The 16,577-nt window shown below is 36.8% G+C and overlaps 1 protein-coding gene across 1 annotated transcript in view; it reads right to left on the reverse strand.

The window, feature by feature from the left end:
• Positions 1-799: 799 nt before the first annotated feature.
• The window catches only part of RALYL (RALY RNA binding protein like), a 111,177-nt gene continuing 95,399 nt past the window's right edge, over positions 800-16,577 (reverse strand). Inside the window, exon 9 of the mRNA XM_026073701.1 lies at positions 800-898. Within this exon, the coding sequence (XP_025929486.1) occupies positions 881-898 (18 nt within the window). The 3' untranslated portion in view covers positions 800-880. The remainder of the gene's footprint in view (positions 899-16,577) is intronic.

Consider the following 16,577-nt stretch of genomic DNA (forward strand, 5'->3'; position numbering starts at 1 on the left):
TASGAGTGCTTTAGGGGTTCAGGAGTGGAAAGACTCTACTGCCGGAAAATAAAACAAAAGGTTATCAGTAAGCTAACTCAAGCTCTCAGGTATTGGCAGTCTTTAAGTCATTTACCTGGCTCAATGGGAGACTAACTGTTGTGTAACCTTTCCATATAGTTACAACAAACTGCCCTGAGAGACTAGCAGGTACAGCTATAAGAACTGTGCTAGCGGATGGCATCACACAGAGTGTTTTTCTGAAGAAAGGGATTTGCAAGGGCATTCAATTTATAGTTTTCCAGGAATTGCTCTCATATTTTGATAGTTTTACTTTTTAGCAGCTATCCCTGTTAGTAAATGTAATTATTTCAACTGAGGAATAAAATAAATAAAATAATGAAAAATACCATTCAACGTATTTAATTGTGACACTGATTATAACAATGATCTTGTTTGAATTAAGCTGTAAACAAAGAAGTGCAATATCAGCTGACTTTAAATATGATAAAACAGTAGAACATGCTAATCATAAAAATAGCTTTTACAAATATACATTTGTATACAGCAGTGTTTCTCACACTTGTTAAATATGTCCTTCATATTATTATGATACATACATTGGCCTTTAAGACATCAAAATTAAAAAAAAATACCAATAATTAGCCAGAGAAAAACACATTTACAATCTAAACCATAAAAATCTGACAATTGTACAGCTTAGAACATATAAGAAATGGAAATTCTAATATTTGAACAATAACGTCCATTTTAATAAGTACATTGAGTTTTCATACAAATTGAATCAAAGGTGTTGCTAGCCATAAGAAACTGCAGTTCACAATTTTGTATGGGGAAGTTTCTCTTCTCAGCCTCCAGGAGGTTCACACATGACATCTCATCACTTGATCTGTAGAAACTGAGATATGAAATGCTCGCTTTAGTATGAAGGCACAGAATTTCTTCTAGCAGAACCTCAAAAGAAAGCCAAGACAACAGGGGAAAAGAGGCAAGAGGACTATGGCTGGAATTTTTCACTAATGAAGCAAATCTCAATACCTGACTTTGACACCTAAATACTTGTGAGCTAAAAGAAAAGTCAAGCAACTGCAGCAGTAGATAATCAGGACTATATAGAAGTCCTCAGTTAAATTGCATTGCCCAAAATTAACCACACTGAATCAAGTGAGGAGAGCTGTTGAGGCTGAAGTATACTTCCCCTCAATAATGCTAAGCTAACAACTGCTGAATACTTTATATTTTAACAGCAGAAGATAGAAGAATGCATCTTAGCTGCTTTGCAATGAAATGCTTTATTTGCATAATAGCATTCAATCTAAATAAACTGCATGTAGAATTCTTTGCTTTGGTTCCATCATACTATTTATATACCTTATTCCGCACCATTTACATTGACTGTGTGCTTTCAGCAACACTTATCGTTACTGGGCTGATGGATCTGTCCTCGGTGGCTTTCCTTTTAACGTTGCCTATTTTATTATTATTGTTGTTCACATGCTCTAGGCTTTAATTGCCATATTCTTTGATTTATGTTGTTGTTTTACCAGTCACATTTGGAAACAGTAAAAATTCAGTGTCAGCAACACTTTTGATGGTCATTCTTCCAGCAGAGGYCTGAGGCAGATTGCATCTAAAAATCTCAGTGTCCTGGTATGAGACCCATTAATACTACTAGCTTCAACTAGTCATTCAGTGATGCTGCAGGGGAGCACAAGACATATCAGCTTCACCTACCAACAGAAAAACTGACAACACTTTCCTGATAACATCTGTTTGGAGAACTGAAGTAGAAAATGTTAACAGAAATAGACAGTTTCTTTTTTTAACTGAAATTTTCAACCTAAGTTTTTTTTTTTGCTGTTGATAGAAAAAAATCTTTCAATCAATTTCTTCAGTTCTTTTTTTTTGGGGGGGGGAGGGGTTTTGCTATTTTCTATGGCTGAAACTGAAAACAGTTGACAAAACATTGTGCACTTCTGGTCAAAACCTGAAAATTTTCCAGATGTTCTTTTCAGCCAACTTTCCCCCTCCATCAGTGAGTTTTAAGTCTGCTTTTTTTCTTCCCTGGAAAAAAGGGAATGCTTTTGGTTAAAATTTCCATTTATCAAAAACCTACTTTACCACTGAAGAAGGTTTCAGTGGAAACACCAGAGTGCATGCAGGACTGTCTCCTGTCTCCCCATGGAGCCATCAGATTTCCCCCTCGTTGCAAAGGGAGCAGAGATTTCTGGGTTTTACCCTTCACAGGTAATCAGGATTAGGGAAGAAAAGATCACATGAGAGATCCCAGTACTTTCTTCTTTCAGTTAAAACATCATAAAACTATTATTCTCTACTTGCACAGAGAAAAAGTCTTCATGTCTCTCACTTTTTAGCTCCTGTCCCTGGATAGACTTAACTACATGAAAAAGATGTTAAATCCTTCCCTTAAGTCTGAGAGACCTAATGGTTCTTAAGTAGCTATTCATCTTATAAGAACAAAAAGAAAAGGCCATGGTTCCACTGTACATCCTATTAGCTCTAGAGAGAATTCTTCTTTTCTAGCCTTTTCTTCACCTATGCTTTGCTGTTCCATTAAGTTATTATAAAAAGCAATAATTATCCAAGGAAGAAGAGAGACTGATTTTCAAGTTATTTACCGAAGCTTTTTCTCTGCCATAAACCTTTCAGGCATTTACCTGTCACCAGCACTAAAAAGCTTCATTAGGTTACTGTTATGAAGTATTATTGCTAACCATCTGGCTTCAAATCATGAATGCTGTTTTGCTGTCATTTAGAAACAATGATAAAAATTTACTGATCACACCAGCCAAAAATTTTGTGTTCAATACATAGGTTTGCTATTTGCCTCTTAAGGCAAATAATCTTAAAGGCTGAGAACAAAGTTTAAAATCTAAAATAGTCAAGCTTCTGTTTTCCATAGAATGACAGTAACCCAGGGCTATGATTAATCTAGGGTAATATAATACTAATTTTATTCTATTTCTTTCTTCTGAATAGTGTGCAATTTATCAGCTGGCTTTATGGTAGCGTTGATGATATTAAAAAAAAAAAACTCATGATGACTAATGTTTTTTTAATCTTTTCATTTCCTTACAGTTATATATATATAATACATCCTGACACAACAAGGATGAACTGAATTACATTTAAGCCAGCAAAATGGCTTTCATTTGATGCAGTTCTAACAGAAAACCACTTTAAAAAGCATGATTTGAACATAATGCATTTTAAGAATTGAATAGCCAAACTGAACATATAGCTTTGGCAGCTGCAGACAATATCAAAGAAACAGTATATACTGTCCTAATTGCCATCATAATCTCTGAAAAAAGATGGAGACAGGTTATGGAATATTTATTGGTTCATTTTCCACCTGAAATTATTTCTGCTCTTTTCTTCCCTATATAGCTGGGATTTTTTAAGCATGAGCTACTGGAAGCACTCTTCTTAGGCATAACGCTGTATTTCAGTCTTTCAGAAATGCTATTGCTACTGTTATTATAGTCAGAGTATGATCCTTCTAGCATTTTTACTAGACTCAAACTATACTAGATTCAATTAATTTTAACTTTACACTGTCATAATGTATATAACTTTGGAAAGCTAACATTAAATATTAAACACCGGACTAAGTGAAAGTGCTGCTGTATTTAATGGGTCTCAAAATAAAATTGCTAAAAATGATTGAGTAAATCAGAACAAAATTCAGTAAAAATCTAGAGTTTTCCTTCTTGTCTTTTTGAGATTTAGTGGTTTTACCACTTACCTCGTCTCAAAGCCTAGATAATTTCTGTCCCTACAGCTGTAGATCTTTAAGAATCCCCTGCAGGATGCGGACATTTCTGTGGGAAAGCCTCCCTACCAGATCATCTGCCAGGTGACCATCCTGTCTAAGCTCTTTGCTTCATAGCCATCAAGTGCAAATTTAAATAGTTTGCACTGCTGTATTTCGTCTAAAAGTCTTTTATGAGGAGGCAAGCTTGATATATGGTAAAGATTCTAAGGCATCTTTTTAAAGACCTGATTGGCCATCCCCCTGCCCCACAACCTCCCAAAACATAGCTGGAAGGTGTAATGCTGACCAGTGTTTCTGTGGCAGAGGATCTCTATGTGCATCCAGGTGCTTCATTTCTCTGTGGGAGTCTTGAGTTTTGATCTCTGCTAACTGGATCCAGACAGAACTCGGCCTTTTCCCTGCTCTGGCTTATTTGTTGTTCCTTATTGTTCTAAAAAAGGGTAAACAATAAAGATATGCTCCTTCCTCCCTATACATCCCTGTAGTTTCCTTCTGACAGGGTTTATTGGAAAAGTGTGTTGCACTTTTTTTTCCCATGCTTATCTTCCAGACCTAGATGCATATGGTCTTGACAGGGAGTATTAAGAATGCACCATGACTAAATGACACAAAAGATGCACACAATTAACATCTTCTCTTGTAGTTAAGAAATTATTAACATTAAGAAAACATTTAGAGAAATGTCCCACAGAATACAGATGTTTCAGAATTTATTGTTTTGTTTACCCCGTAACAATTATATGCAGCAAGCGCACCCAACAAGTATATGCAAGATGTTAATGTGACAAAATGCATCTGCTTTTAAGCAACCAACTGTTTTCAACAGTTTTCATGACAACATTCATCTTAGAAATTCCCTGAATTTGCATCTAAAACAGTGGACAGACAGATGACTGTGCACACATACACATGAACCTGAAACCCAAAGCCTCAAATATCCTTCATCTTGCTCTCCTGACTCTTTTTCCTTGCCAGGACTCATTATCAGCACTGGACTTATGGGTTTAACAGATGTAAGGGAGGCACATCCAACTAATTCTGACCATTGCTTGGTATCAGGTAAGACTGACCTTCTGCCTCTATTGTCCTCCTGCTGTGGTGGGGAGGGGGGGAGCACTCAATGCCTGGCACCTTTCCAAGCTGCTGCTAGTATCTGGCTAGACTTTGCCTGTGGTTCATACGATCCCCATACACTGCTTTCTGCAAAAACACTGGAAGTTCCATTAAAATGCAGCTGCTACACTGTCCTTTCACTCACAATACTGGTCCTAATACTCGTACTGCCCCAGAATGTAATCATAGCGCAATTGCTTTGGTTGCATCTGATGCTCATTCCTATATTGTTATCTGTACAACTGAGACTACTGATTCCAAGTACACAGGAGCCACTATTACTTTCTATAGGATGGCATAGGCTGTTTTATCTCTAATAAATTTTATTGATTATGAAATGTACTGTCTGGACAGTTATGGAGGTGAAAATCTCAGTCTACTTGCAAAGCAGTTTTTATTTTTTATTTTTTTATCCAAATGCTGGTGAGCCGTTATTGATCCAGACATTGATCCCTCTTTGGGATCTTAAAATCAGAAAAATCAGGATGCATTACACAAAGCAGTAGTGCAAATTGTCATTTTGTTTACTTGCTGGGTCGAGCTCAGGCTGTGAGCAGCCAGCTCACATAGACTGCAAGGAAGAGTAATTTATGTCTTTATGGTATCATGGAGACACGTGCTTCTTTAGGCTTTTACATAGCATTCACTGTCATGAATGGAAATTCCCAAGCAACAAAGCTGTACAGTAATGCCAGGGCTTATCAGAGGGTCTTGAATCTGTATTAGCCATTGAATAGATTGCACAGTTGTGTTCATTAGAAATACACCTTGCACTTTGTCCCTTGGTTTAAAATGTGGAACCTCAAATTAAGTAAAAGAATTATACAGGTGATTTAGTAGAATGTCTGGATGAGCTGTAAATGCTCAGTTCAGTAGAGGTTAGTGAGGGAACATGAATGTGAACTACAGGTTTGGTACTGTCATTCGTAACAGTATGTAGAACATGACAGACAAAATTATGGCACTAAAGCAAAACTTTTTAAAATGAGCTAGTGAGAGAATATAACAAATAAGAGGAATAGTTTGATAAATATTAATAAAGAATAATTAAGAAAAACACTTGCATCTTCTTTAAAATTCCCCTCAAATGATGAAACCTAATCATTATTTTTTGTACTCTGTCAATCATACATTAATTGCTGAAAATACTACAGAATCCTTTCTCYGCTCAGTGAACAGTTTAATTGCTTTGAAATGTTAGTACTCATGTGAGAGTGGCTGGTTAACTCATCAGCAAAAACAAACTTCTATCTCTTTTATTGAAATGATTTGTTTTACTTGCTTGTCCTGTAAAAGTCAGCAGAAAAAATGAGATAGGACTATCATAAACCCATTTTTTCCCCCTAGACCCACATGTCTTTTCTTTTCCAGAGTTCTGAGTAGGCAGCTTTGTGATGAATAATGTTGGTTGTGGTGGTGGAGACAGGACCTAGTATTTTGAGAGTGCCAGTGAGGATATACTGCCACCGAGATGTTGGTTGGTGTAAAGCAGACTGAAGGACTTTGGGATTTGAGGCACCATGGTCATTTGGAGACTCCACTGAGAGGCACTGTGATAGCAGCAAGGAGGAAGGGGAAAAGTGAACCTATCCTTTGCCCACCTCATCCTACCCTGTGAGTTTGCATCCCACTCAGCTGCTGCGCTGGAGCTGAGCCCTGGAGCTGATAGTCCATACCATCCTGTAGCCCCTGTGCACACTTGTCTAGACATTGTGTTTCCATKGCTGCTGGCCAGCAGGTATTTTTGCCCTGAGCAGAAATAATGGCAGTAGTCAGGGGATATAAGGACAGCTAGTTTGGGAGCCCTGGACTGCTTGTACTGCAGTGGAGAGGTGACAATGGGGGGATCTGCAGGATGAAGTTTTGGACTTTCTGCAGAACACGGCTGGGAAGCCTGGGGTGGGCTGAGGGATCTCCAAACAAGACTGATGAAAAGGTGGTACCTCTGCCATGTTCCCACCCACCATCATTCCTTTTTATGTTCTCTTTTTGATGGAATGATGTGAGAGTGGGTAAAGTATGTAACCAACTTGATAAGTTCATTTATTAGCCTGCTGCCGGAGATCTCCTCGCTCCACTTTCACACACACATAGTTTAACTAAATAGCTCCAATTGGTGACAATACAATAAAGTTTTTGTGCAGAGCCTTTGACTGATGAACTTCTTGATCCAGGTCTCCACTTACAAACACTGTAATCAGCCTCTCTCAAAAAAAAAAATCTACCTTTTTCCAGGGTCAGCGTAGTTCTTCATTTTACCAATAAGAACACCATGAAAGCCTAAGCAAATACAGTAAGGACTCACTCATGCCATGCACAGAGTACCCTCAACTCACTCCACCGTGGCTTGAGAGCAGCTCAGTATCTTCTCGGGATCCAGTGCCAAATATAGTAAGGGGGAAAATGTCCCCCATTCCTTTAACCTAGAGTATGAGTGGATATTCATAGCAAATTCCAGGACATATGACTCTCATTGAAGACTGCTAGGTCTTTCTGCTTCTTGAGATTCAGCCTGTTCCATACAACACAAGACTAATTGTGTTCTAACAGGGTCCATTGTAAGAATGAGCCTTGATCACCCTGAATGCTATAAATGAAATGGTTTTAGGCTGCAGAGTTCTGTCAAAAAGTTATGGAATAGAACTTTACAGATTTAACCTCTGCTCCATGTGAATTGGGATTCCGCAGTGTGAGGTGGTGATCCAGTTAGCATTAATGCTGAAGACAATAGTTCCAGTCCTACCAATGCCCAGGGTGCAGGTTTGAACACACAGTTTAATGTATGAAAGAACTACTAAAACTTGTACCCTATGCCAGATCTACACTTTTAAAATACTTTTAAAAGGGTAGTATTTTTTAAATATATGAATATAGGAGCTTATGAAACTGAAGGACTAGGAGAACTACCTTAAACTAGTTACAAAGAAAGCATTTGCTAAACTTTCCCAGTATTGCCAAATTAGAGTTTAGATAGGTATATAAGAACAAAATGCACCCATGAAGCAACAAGAAATTGTACTTAATGACGGTAATGAGATCAAGAATATCCTATCTAATCATCAGGAGAGTTTTCATTTACTTGGAGGCAGAGTTTTACTCAACACAGAGACCAGGTGGAGAGAGGTTAAAGGCAAATTAAGAGAGAAGGAAGGGGGAGGAGAACTCACTAGAGGAAGTAGCTGGAAGTATTTAGCATGAGATGACAGATATACCAGGAAAGCTCAGAGAAGAAAGTAGGAAAGAGGAGAGGGATGAGACTAACAGTGGTGCACAGCAGATACTTAATTGGTCACAATAGTGTGATGGATTAAGACAATCAATTAAAACATAAAGAATGGAGAGTCATTGTGCATTACTCATTAGACCTTCAAAGGACTAGATTTGGGAACATGAACCAGATGGCAAGGAAAGCAAGGGCACCACATATGGAAAAGAGAAGAAAAGCTGGGCATATTTTAAACAGCTTTTCTTAGGTATTTTCCTGACTAATTTAAATGCAAAGTGTATAGTAATGCATATCATTTTTGTTTTACAAAGATTTCAGAAAGCTTTACAACTAAAAATTACAAAGTAAAATGGTGTACTTAGGTTACATTATGGTATGCAAATTGCGCAGGGTCATCTAATGGCAGAGAAAGGATAAGAGTAACCGTACAAAGGGGAAGCATCAGAATTTAGCTTATGATTCTCTGTTTGTTAGGGTTGGAATAAAACTTACTCTCTTTGAAAGATGCTATAAGAATGTATTGTACTTTTTAGTAATCTGTAGTGACAACAATTTGGAAACTTCAGATACATATATCAGCATAACAGACTGGCTAAGATGGCATTTGATTAACTTCCAAATCTTCATTTTGGCAGACTGAGCTTGTTTTATTCCTCACTGATCGCTTTTTTGTTTAAATGGCAATTACAGTTCTATCGCCTTTTAAATAATTTCCCTTTTCTGAGGCCCATAAATGCTTGTATGCTGATAAATTCAATCTGCCTTTCATGTTTTGGTATTAATCATGCAGAAAATCTTCTTAGTAACACATTTATATTTTCTCAAAAGACTAAGACCTTTTGGAATAACTGGGTCACTAACTGCAGGGGCTCTGCAATTTGTATTGAAAAAATAAAAACAGATTTAAAATTACTGTCTTTTTTATATGGAAAAATAACAACCTTTTGGCTTTTCAGTCTTTACCACTGTTTACTCACATGAAGACTCACTCTGGCTTACAGACAACAGAAAAATGTTTCCTCTGAGGGTTTTTCGTTCAGCATTCTTGAGGCTCAAGCATACTGATAAAGCCTGTGAAATGAGTGTTTTCTAGGGGAACTAAAGCTATTTACTTTCAAAGACTGACACACCAGGAAAAATGTGTGATGCATGGCAATTGCTCAATTTCAGTTAAATCTGAGAATTTGAGGATTAAGCTGATYGGCTCCAATCCATAGCCAAATACAGACCAGATGGCTAGCCTGAGTCATTGTGGAGAATTTCAGTGTCCCAGTGAGCACACAGGGAACACCAATGTCACCTACCCATTCTCTCACCACCGTCCCACTGTATCTTATACTGCTCCTTTGGTATCACTACTAGGTTACTATTCTTATACCTAGTCCCTCTACACAGGACTGGGGAAAGTTGGTCATGAACAATTAATGAGCTAAAAACAACCCAACACCTTCCATAAGCGATCCAAAGCCTATTGGAATAAACCAAAAATCAGTGAGATGAAACAAGAGTAACTACACTGAAATCAGTGAAAATTATTTTTGTAAAAAAACAGGGTAGAAACTGAAACCAGTCTTTGTATTTAAAGTGGTGAGTTTCTTAGGTTAAATCTGATGTTTCTATACCAGTCACACATTGCAGATGGAAGGTTGAAATCTTTTTTTATGGATTATCACCAACAGCCTCCCAAAAGGATATGCATTTGAATCTCACAGGTAAATGTTTGACTAGCCTAATTTCTGTACTTTACTCAGAATTTGATTTTACTCTCATTAATTTTAGGCTAGCAATATCTGTGGAGCTAATTCTGATTTACTTGGATAGAATAAACATAATTAGGTCAGTAGTATTAAATACTAAACTCAATTAAGTTATATCAGAGAGGAATTCAGGTCATTTAGGCAAGTATTTTGTTTATGTGTCTGAGAGAATTTTTGTCTTGAGCTGACAGCATTATTTGTCCCTGAATCAATTCACAGTTTAGGGAAAAAAAAAAAATCTGGAGGCACAGCAGCTGTTTTTGACAGTTTGAAAATGAGCTATTAAAATTAAATATTTTGATGTCTCAAAAATATCAAGCACCATGACTGCCTTATTCTTACCTAAAAGCTTACAATATATGCATAATGCTGTCTAAAAAAACACCAACCCAAAGCAAAATTAGCAGAAAAATGAATAATGAATACTAAATAATGATAAATTTACTGACAGTGGATTAATGAACAGCAGAAAAAAACTCCTAAAATACAGAAAACAAGGTACCCTTTCAAAGAAACAGTCCACAGGAAAACAGTGCATGAGCTTGGCACAAACCACTTAGAAAATTTTGAAAAAACATTAAAACATTTTAAGCAGTGCAGAAGTAAACAGAAATTCTAATCCCACACACTAGCAAGTGCTCTGTATTGACAGGACATTTGCTAATGAACAGTAGTGAGGAATAGCCTTACGCAGGGTTGAGTTTTAGCCAACCCTTACTTCACTTTGCCTAAGGTGGTCTAAATATCAGAATTTTGTGACCAGTTTTTACAGTGTTTCTCAGGGAATAAAATAAACAAAAAAAAAATTAATCTTTATACCCATTTATTCTCTCAGAAGTGATGCATCTCATTTCATCTGCCAAAAATGAGTGGTTCTTCTGTGTTCAGTGGGACTGACAGGCTGCAGCAGCAGCAAAGGACACACAACATTTCCTGCTCTTGCTGTATGTTCCTGGACATTTCATCAGAAATGGCTGGCAGGGTTTATTAATATTAGCCCTTCTGGGCCTGAAGGGACCTGTCCAGAATTACCTTACATAGAGACCTCAAAAAGAGAGGACATGCTAATAATTCATAACAGAAGTTTTAGGTAGTTAAATAATGACTGAAAATTCAGATGGGACAAAACTGATGGGCAGAGTGCAGTGAAAAAAGTAAAATTTCTCCTGTTCATTGAAGGCTATATTTAATGTTTCCTGAACAGGGAGGAGTAAAAGTTACAGTTTTATTGACTGAAAAGCATATTATTTTTATGTTTTAACCATATCTTTGGGGAATTCTCCTTTCCCATTTTTCAGCTATGGTGCCAAAGGCAGACGCTGGTCTGACCTTAGGAGGAGGAGATGTATCCACACGCGCAGGTGATATGCTAGGCCGCGTTGCCTGCCACGCTGCATCAGTGCCAAAGCTGGGTGTAGGACCCCCCTTCCTGACTCCCTGTCCTTTATTTTAAACACGAGGTAAACAGGAGAAACTACATTGCTTTCAAGCTCTTCTGCATCAACTCCAGAAGATTCTAAAAGCCTGTAAATTATATTTTTAAAATTATTCATGCTGTTTTAAAAGATTTATGCATCTGAGATTTTTTTTTTTCTTTTCAGTTGGGCACTAAATAATATAGAGAAGGTTCAGAGGACAGATGTGAAAGATGAGGAAATTATTTTGCTCATGAATTTTACAAGCCCGCACAAAGTGCATGATAACAGTGCTTGCATTCTCTGTAAGTTCCCATGTGATATGTATAGGATATGATGTAAAAATAATTTAAAAATTCTTATGTAGTGAGTCAGGAGTAAACTAGTTAAAAACCTGAACACCACTTAGGAAGTCTTCCTCTGAGTAATTGACTGCCAGAAAAATGGGAAAGAGGAGGTGGTAGCAAGGCCCTTCCAATGACTCATTCATACAACAGTGTGTGAACAGCAAACAAGTCTACTGTGATATTGTATATATTAAATATAACAAAAAGGCACGTCAGGGAATTTCTTACAATTTTTGATTTCATGACATGCTTTTATTACTTTCTGCATTTTTTCCATCACAGGTTATTAGATTTACTGCAGCTTTGGAAGGTACAACACATTAGTATTTGTCGAGTATGCTGCCCCTAATGACTTTCTTAGCTTGCTCAAGTACAAACATCTTGCACTGATATTTATCAAGTGAACACAATCTTTTACCTATTCATTTGTCTTAGAAATGAAGAGCTTCATGTTTCCCCTGATACTGAAAGCAAGATTTCAGTGAAGTCTGAAATGTTCGGTGCACCAGGAAAGCTAAATTTTGCCGGATACTAAAAATATTTGAAATAATCTAAATAAGATTTTTAGCACAACATTGCTTCAGCCATTATCATTAATTAGAAGTTTGTCTGCTTTTTTTCTAAGTAGTACTCTATATAACTCAACATACTGCAAATTGTCAGAGTAGCTATTTATCTTTTTGGCATGCCTCATCAGCCTAATTCCACTGCTAACTGAAGAGTCACTCTGGCCTGCCCTGGCACTATTGACAGAAGAAAACTGTATCTTAAAGGACAATGAAAAATGTAGTTTGATTACAATGATACATTAGATACTATTAATCTAATCAAATAATCATATATTTGATCATGTTTCACTTTTTGAGATATGTAACATAAGGCCTAAACGGTTAAGTTCATTAGACAAATTTTTATTCCTTTTCAGTAGATCTTATTCTTCTAGCTGCTGAATATTTGCATAGTTGAATTCTCATGTAAAATAATGACAGCAAAGAAAGTTTCACTGTTTCACAGAGCTTTGATACTAAATTACATTAATTATCTGTTAACTAGTTGCAGGAGAGAAAGATGTTTTTGATGAGCTTTAGCCACAATACTAGTTCCATTGATTTAAATGGATTTTGCATCAATTCCCTTAAGAAATATAGCTATTATTATATGAAAATGTTTTTATTTTTGCATAATGAAACAGTGCAGAAAGAGGATTATCCTGAGTTTTGTACGTGTCAGTTAATGGTATTTATGTTTGAAACATAATTCTCTATCAGTAGAAACAAATCAGAGAGATAGACTGAATACATGCAATGCAGAGGGCTAGTCTGGAAAAATTAAGGGTGGGGAAAAGGACAGAAATAAGGACAGAAGTAAGGACAGTAAAAAGAAGTGAAATATCTTTGAGAGACAAATGTTACTGAATATACTTAATAGAAAGGGAACTCTAATTGATGTTCAAATAACTGCAGTAAATCTACATCGTGACCAGAATTGGGCCTTGCACAGTCTCTGTACCCTTTGTTTCTGATACAGTTTAATAAAAACGCCTCTCAAGACATCTCATTAAAGGTGACTCATTATTGTGGAACTCCTGTCTAATGCTAGTGTGGCTTCATTATTTTTAGTGTAGCCACGCTAACACAAAATCACAATACTGCGATTATGAATATATCCTTCAAATTCCAGTCAAGCACTAACCAGAGCCCAATCTGAATTACTACATCATAAATCTACTGTATTTGAAATCAGTGAAATCACATGGGTCTATCCAAAATCACTGCTCTACTGAATGCTTAACTACTGAGCCACCGCTGTGCTATTATTATTATAGTTATTTATTATGAAAGGCTGACAGTTTGATAGAAACTATTCTTCTCAGGCAATGTAATATAGATATGAGTATTTGTGTATAATTCATTCCAATTAATTAGTTTGTAGGTATTAAGCATTAGCAGAAAGTGATTTTTTTTCCAAATCTACAATACTTCAGGCTTTCAGCTAATTAATTGGATGCCACCTTTGTTATTTACAAAGGAATTGTGATGATAAGTTATAGTTCATTTTTTGAGTCAGTGCTTCCTCAGTAATTGATTAGTACCATTTGAAACAAGTTCAGAGAAGTGGAATGAAATACTGTAGGCCTGTATTTGGTAGTACAGTCACTAAATCAACAGACTAAGAGAACCACTGTGTAAAATAATTCAGAAACACTTTTTGCAAACCCGCGTGCTCTCAGCTGCTCCACACACTGCTAATGTTACATGAAGTAAGGAAAAGGAGCTTCGTGCTGAAGCCAGTCCACTCCTCAAATATCAAAATGTGTGTTAGAGCATGCTGCAAGTGATTTTGCAGCTCTCCACCGTCCAACCACAGGAATAAGAGGAAGGTRTTGGTTTGCCTTCCCACTCTTTACAATTTAAAGCCATGCCTGGCACCTGAGAACTGTTTGACATCATTCATGATTTGTGTTCTGTTCTGCAACTGAGGTAAATTTAGTTAAAATGAAGATCTTTTTGGACAGGAGCTCGTCAGGGACAGACTAGAAGCTGCGTAGATGAGTTTCTTTCTTCACAGCACTGCCAAGGCACAGTTTAGATTAAAAGCAGTAAGAACAGATGTTTTCATAATAGGAAGGGATAGAAGGATTTTTAATTCACTGCAATAAGCAACTGTTCAATGCAGACAGAGGAGAGAAAGTCTGACTCATGGGACTCCAGTGAAGGTCTGGATAACCAATTACTCGATCTTTTATGTAAAAAGAGTGAGGGAAACGGACCTGAGCTTTTCATCTGCTCCAGCTACCTCTGATGTGCACTTAAGTGACATGAATCAGAGTAAGCCCAAGAGCTACATTCCAAGCTAGTGATTATTTTATAAATACAGCTACAATACGCTATTGCTGCCCCTTGTACAAGAGGCAGTGGAATGCCAGCATGTAAGAGCAGGTGGGTAAAAAGCATATTACAGTCTTTTCAGTTAGCAAATTGAAGTTAACTGTTTGAATCTGTCAGTCTCTCCTTGCATATCTCTATGTATTTGGATCATATATCTGAAATCATCATTTAGAAAGTTCTTCAATATATCAATCAGCAAATGTTTTGGGGAATTGTTCTCTTAAAAAGATTCTCAAGCTGGAGCATCTCCAGCACTGGAGACATTTATTAAAACACATTGTAGGCAAAGAGTTGGTGGGAATGGAACTTCCCCAAGGGATGAAGTCTGATGACTGCAGCAGATACTTCAAATGCAGCATGTCTTGAATTAGGGTTCTGTTGGGCAATCAAATTATTGTGTCATAACAAATTTTCACACTTCAGCTGAGCCATAATAACTGTTTGGGGCATGTCTTCAGTCCAAAGAAAATGATAATGCAGGCATGAGCATCACCCTGATCTAAACTGTGGATGGAGAAGGTATCAGGTGTTGAATGTGATGGTTTTTGTGTGTGCAGCCAGACAGGCAAATGAAGAGGCTAAAACCTCCTTAAATCCATGCCTGATTCAGCTCAGACTGCAGGCTAAACTACTTTGCATTTCTTTACAGTTGGTCTAGGCTGAAGCAGGCATGAGGACAGCTGCCACCACTCAGTTAATGTGCAGTAACCTGTTCCTCCAAACAGACTGAGTGTGAATTTAGAGAACTGATCCTACCACCTAAACTCACAGCATACATTCTGTCAGAGTACTAGTCACTTCCTCTACAATTTAGAACTAGCAAGACAGAAATACATTTCTTTTGAGACCCCTAGTCCAAAGATGTAGATCTACATAGATGGATTCAGAAAATCCATTCTAGCAGAATCTGGATTCTGGCAGCTTGGCTGTCTTCACTGAACAGTTCCCTTTACTAACAGCCTTAGGGAGGCTGGTCATAAAGGAAGCAAAACAGAGAAAACAGAATATTGTGTTAGGCAAAGAGAGTCTTGCAGCAGGTTATTGGCAAATGGCTTTGCAAGAGATTTCAATATGGCTAAATATGAATCACTGTAAGAAATGTTAAGATCTAAATTTGTGTTTTGTTTTGTTTTGTTTTCTCCCTGTAATAATACTTTTCAAGCTAACAGACTAAATAGATTAAAGGAAGTAGGAATTTGTAGAAATTTATTTCCTCTTAAATTTTTTTTTCCAAAGACTTGCAACCAATTTTTGATACTGACTTCAGAACATTAGCTCTGCACATGTAAAATACTTCATTTGTTCCATTATTCTTAGTGCTGAAAGAGAACATTCTTTTTTCTTTCTTTCTTTCTTTCTTTTTTTTTTTTTTTCACCTTCATCCTACCTACATCTCTTTAGCTTTATATTTGGGAAAAAATATATCTTTCATTAAAGAATGCCCTTTGGAGGGGTATTCTTACTCTGAGTCTAAGGTTATGTTTTCACATACGGAAAGTTTGTCCTAATTGTTCCACACTTAACACTTTTCATGCTATAAAAAATTCTTTCTTTCTCAATTAAGGTGCAACTGGCTTCATTTTGAAATGATGCATTTTCTATCAGTAAAATATTCAATGTTTCTAAATAACTCGGTTTTCATAAAACAGGAGAATACCATTGCTTAGGGCTCCTTGTTTTATAACAGGTTTTATAACAAAGTTTATAACAAGTACCTACTTTACTTTTTACAAAACAGAGAGTAATGCCAGATAGAAGGGTAAAGAATAGATCCAAGCAGATTGAAGACCCAAGTATTCATTATATATTTAACAGTATTGTTATTGAATTTCCAGTTATGCAGCTATCAGTGACTAAAGTGGAAAGTGAAAGGTTTATAGGAATTGGCCATTACATGTACATCAGTATATGTAAGTATAATGAAAAACAGACAAAGTTAGAGCATACATCATAAACTCACAGCCTCATATCATAACAGTACTGGCCAATACTGGGTGAAAATTGTAGAGAAAAGATGCACCATTCAATTTAT

The sequence above is a fragment of the Apteryx rowi genome, unplaced genomic scaffold, assembly GCF_003343035.1.
Source record: "Apteryx rowi isolate R43461 unplaced genomic scaffold, aptRow1 scaffold_374, whole genome shotgun sequence".
NCBI lineage: Eukaryota > Metazoa > Chordata > Aves > Apterygiformes > Apterygidae > Apteryx > Apteryx rowi.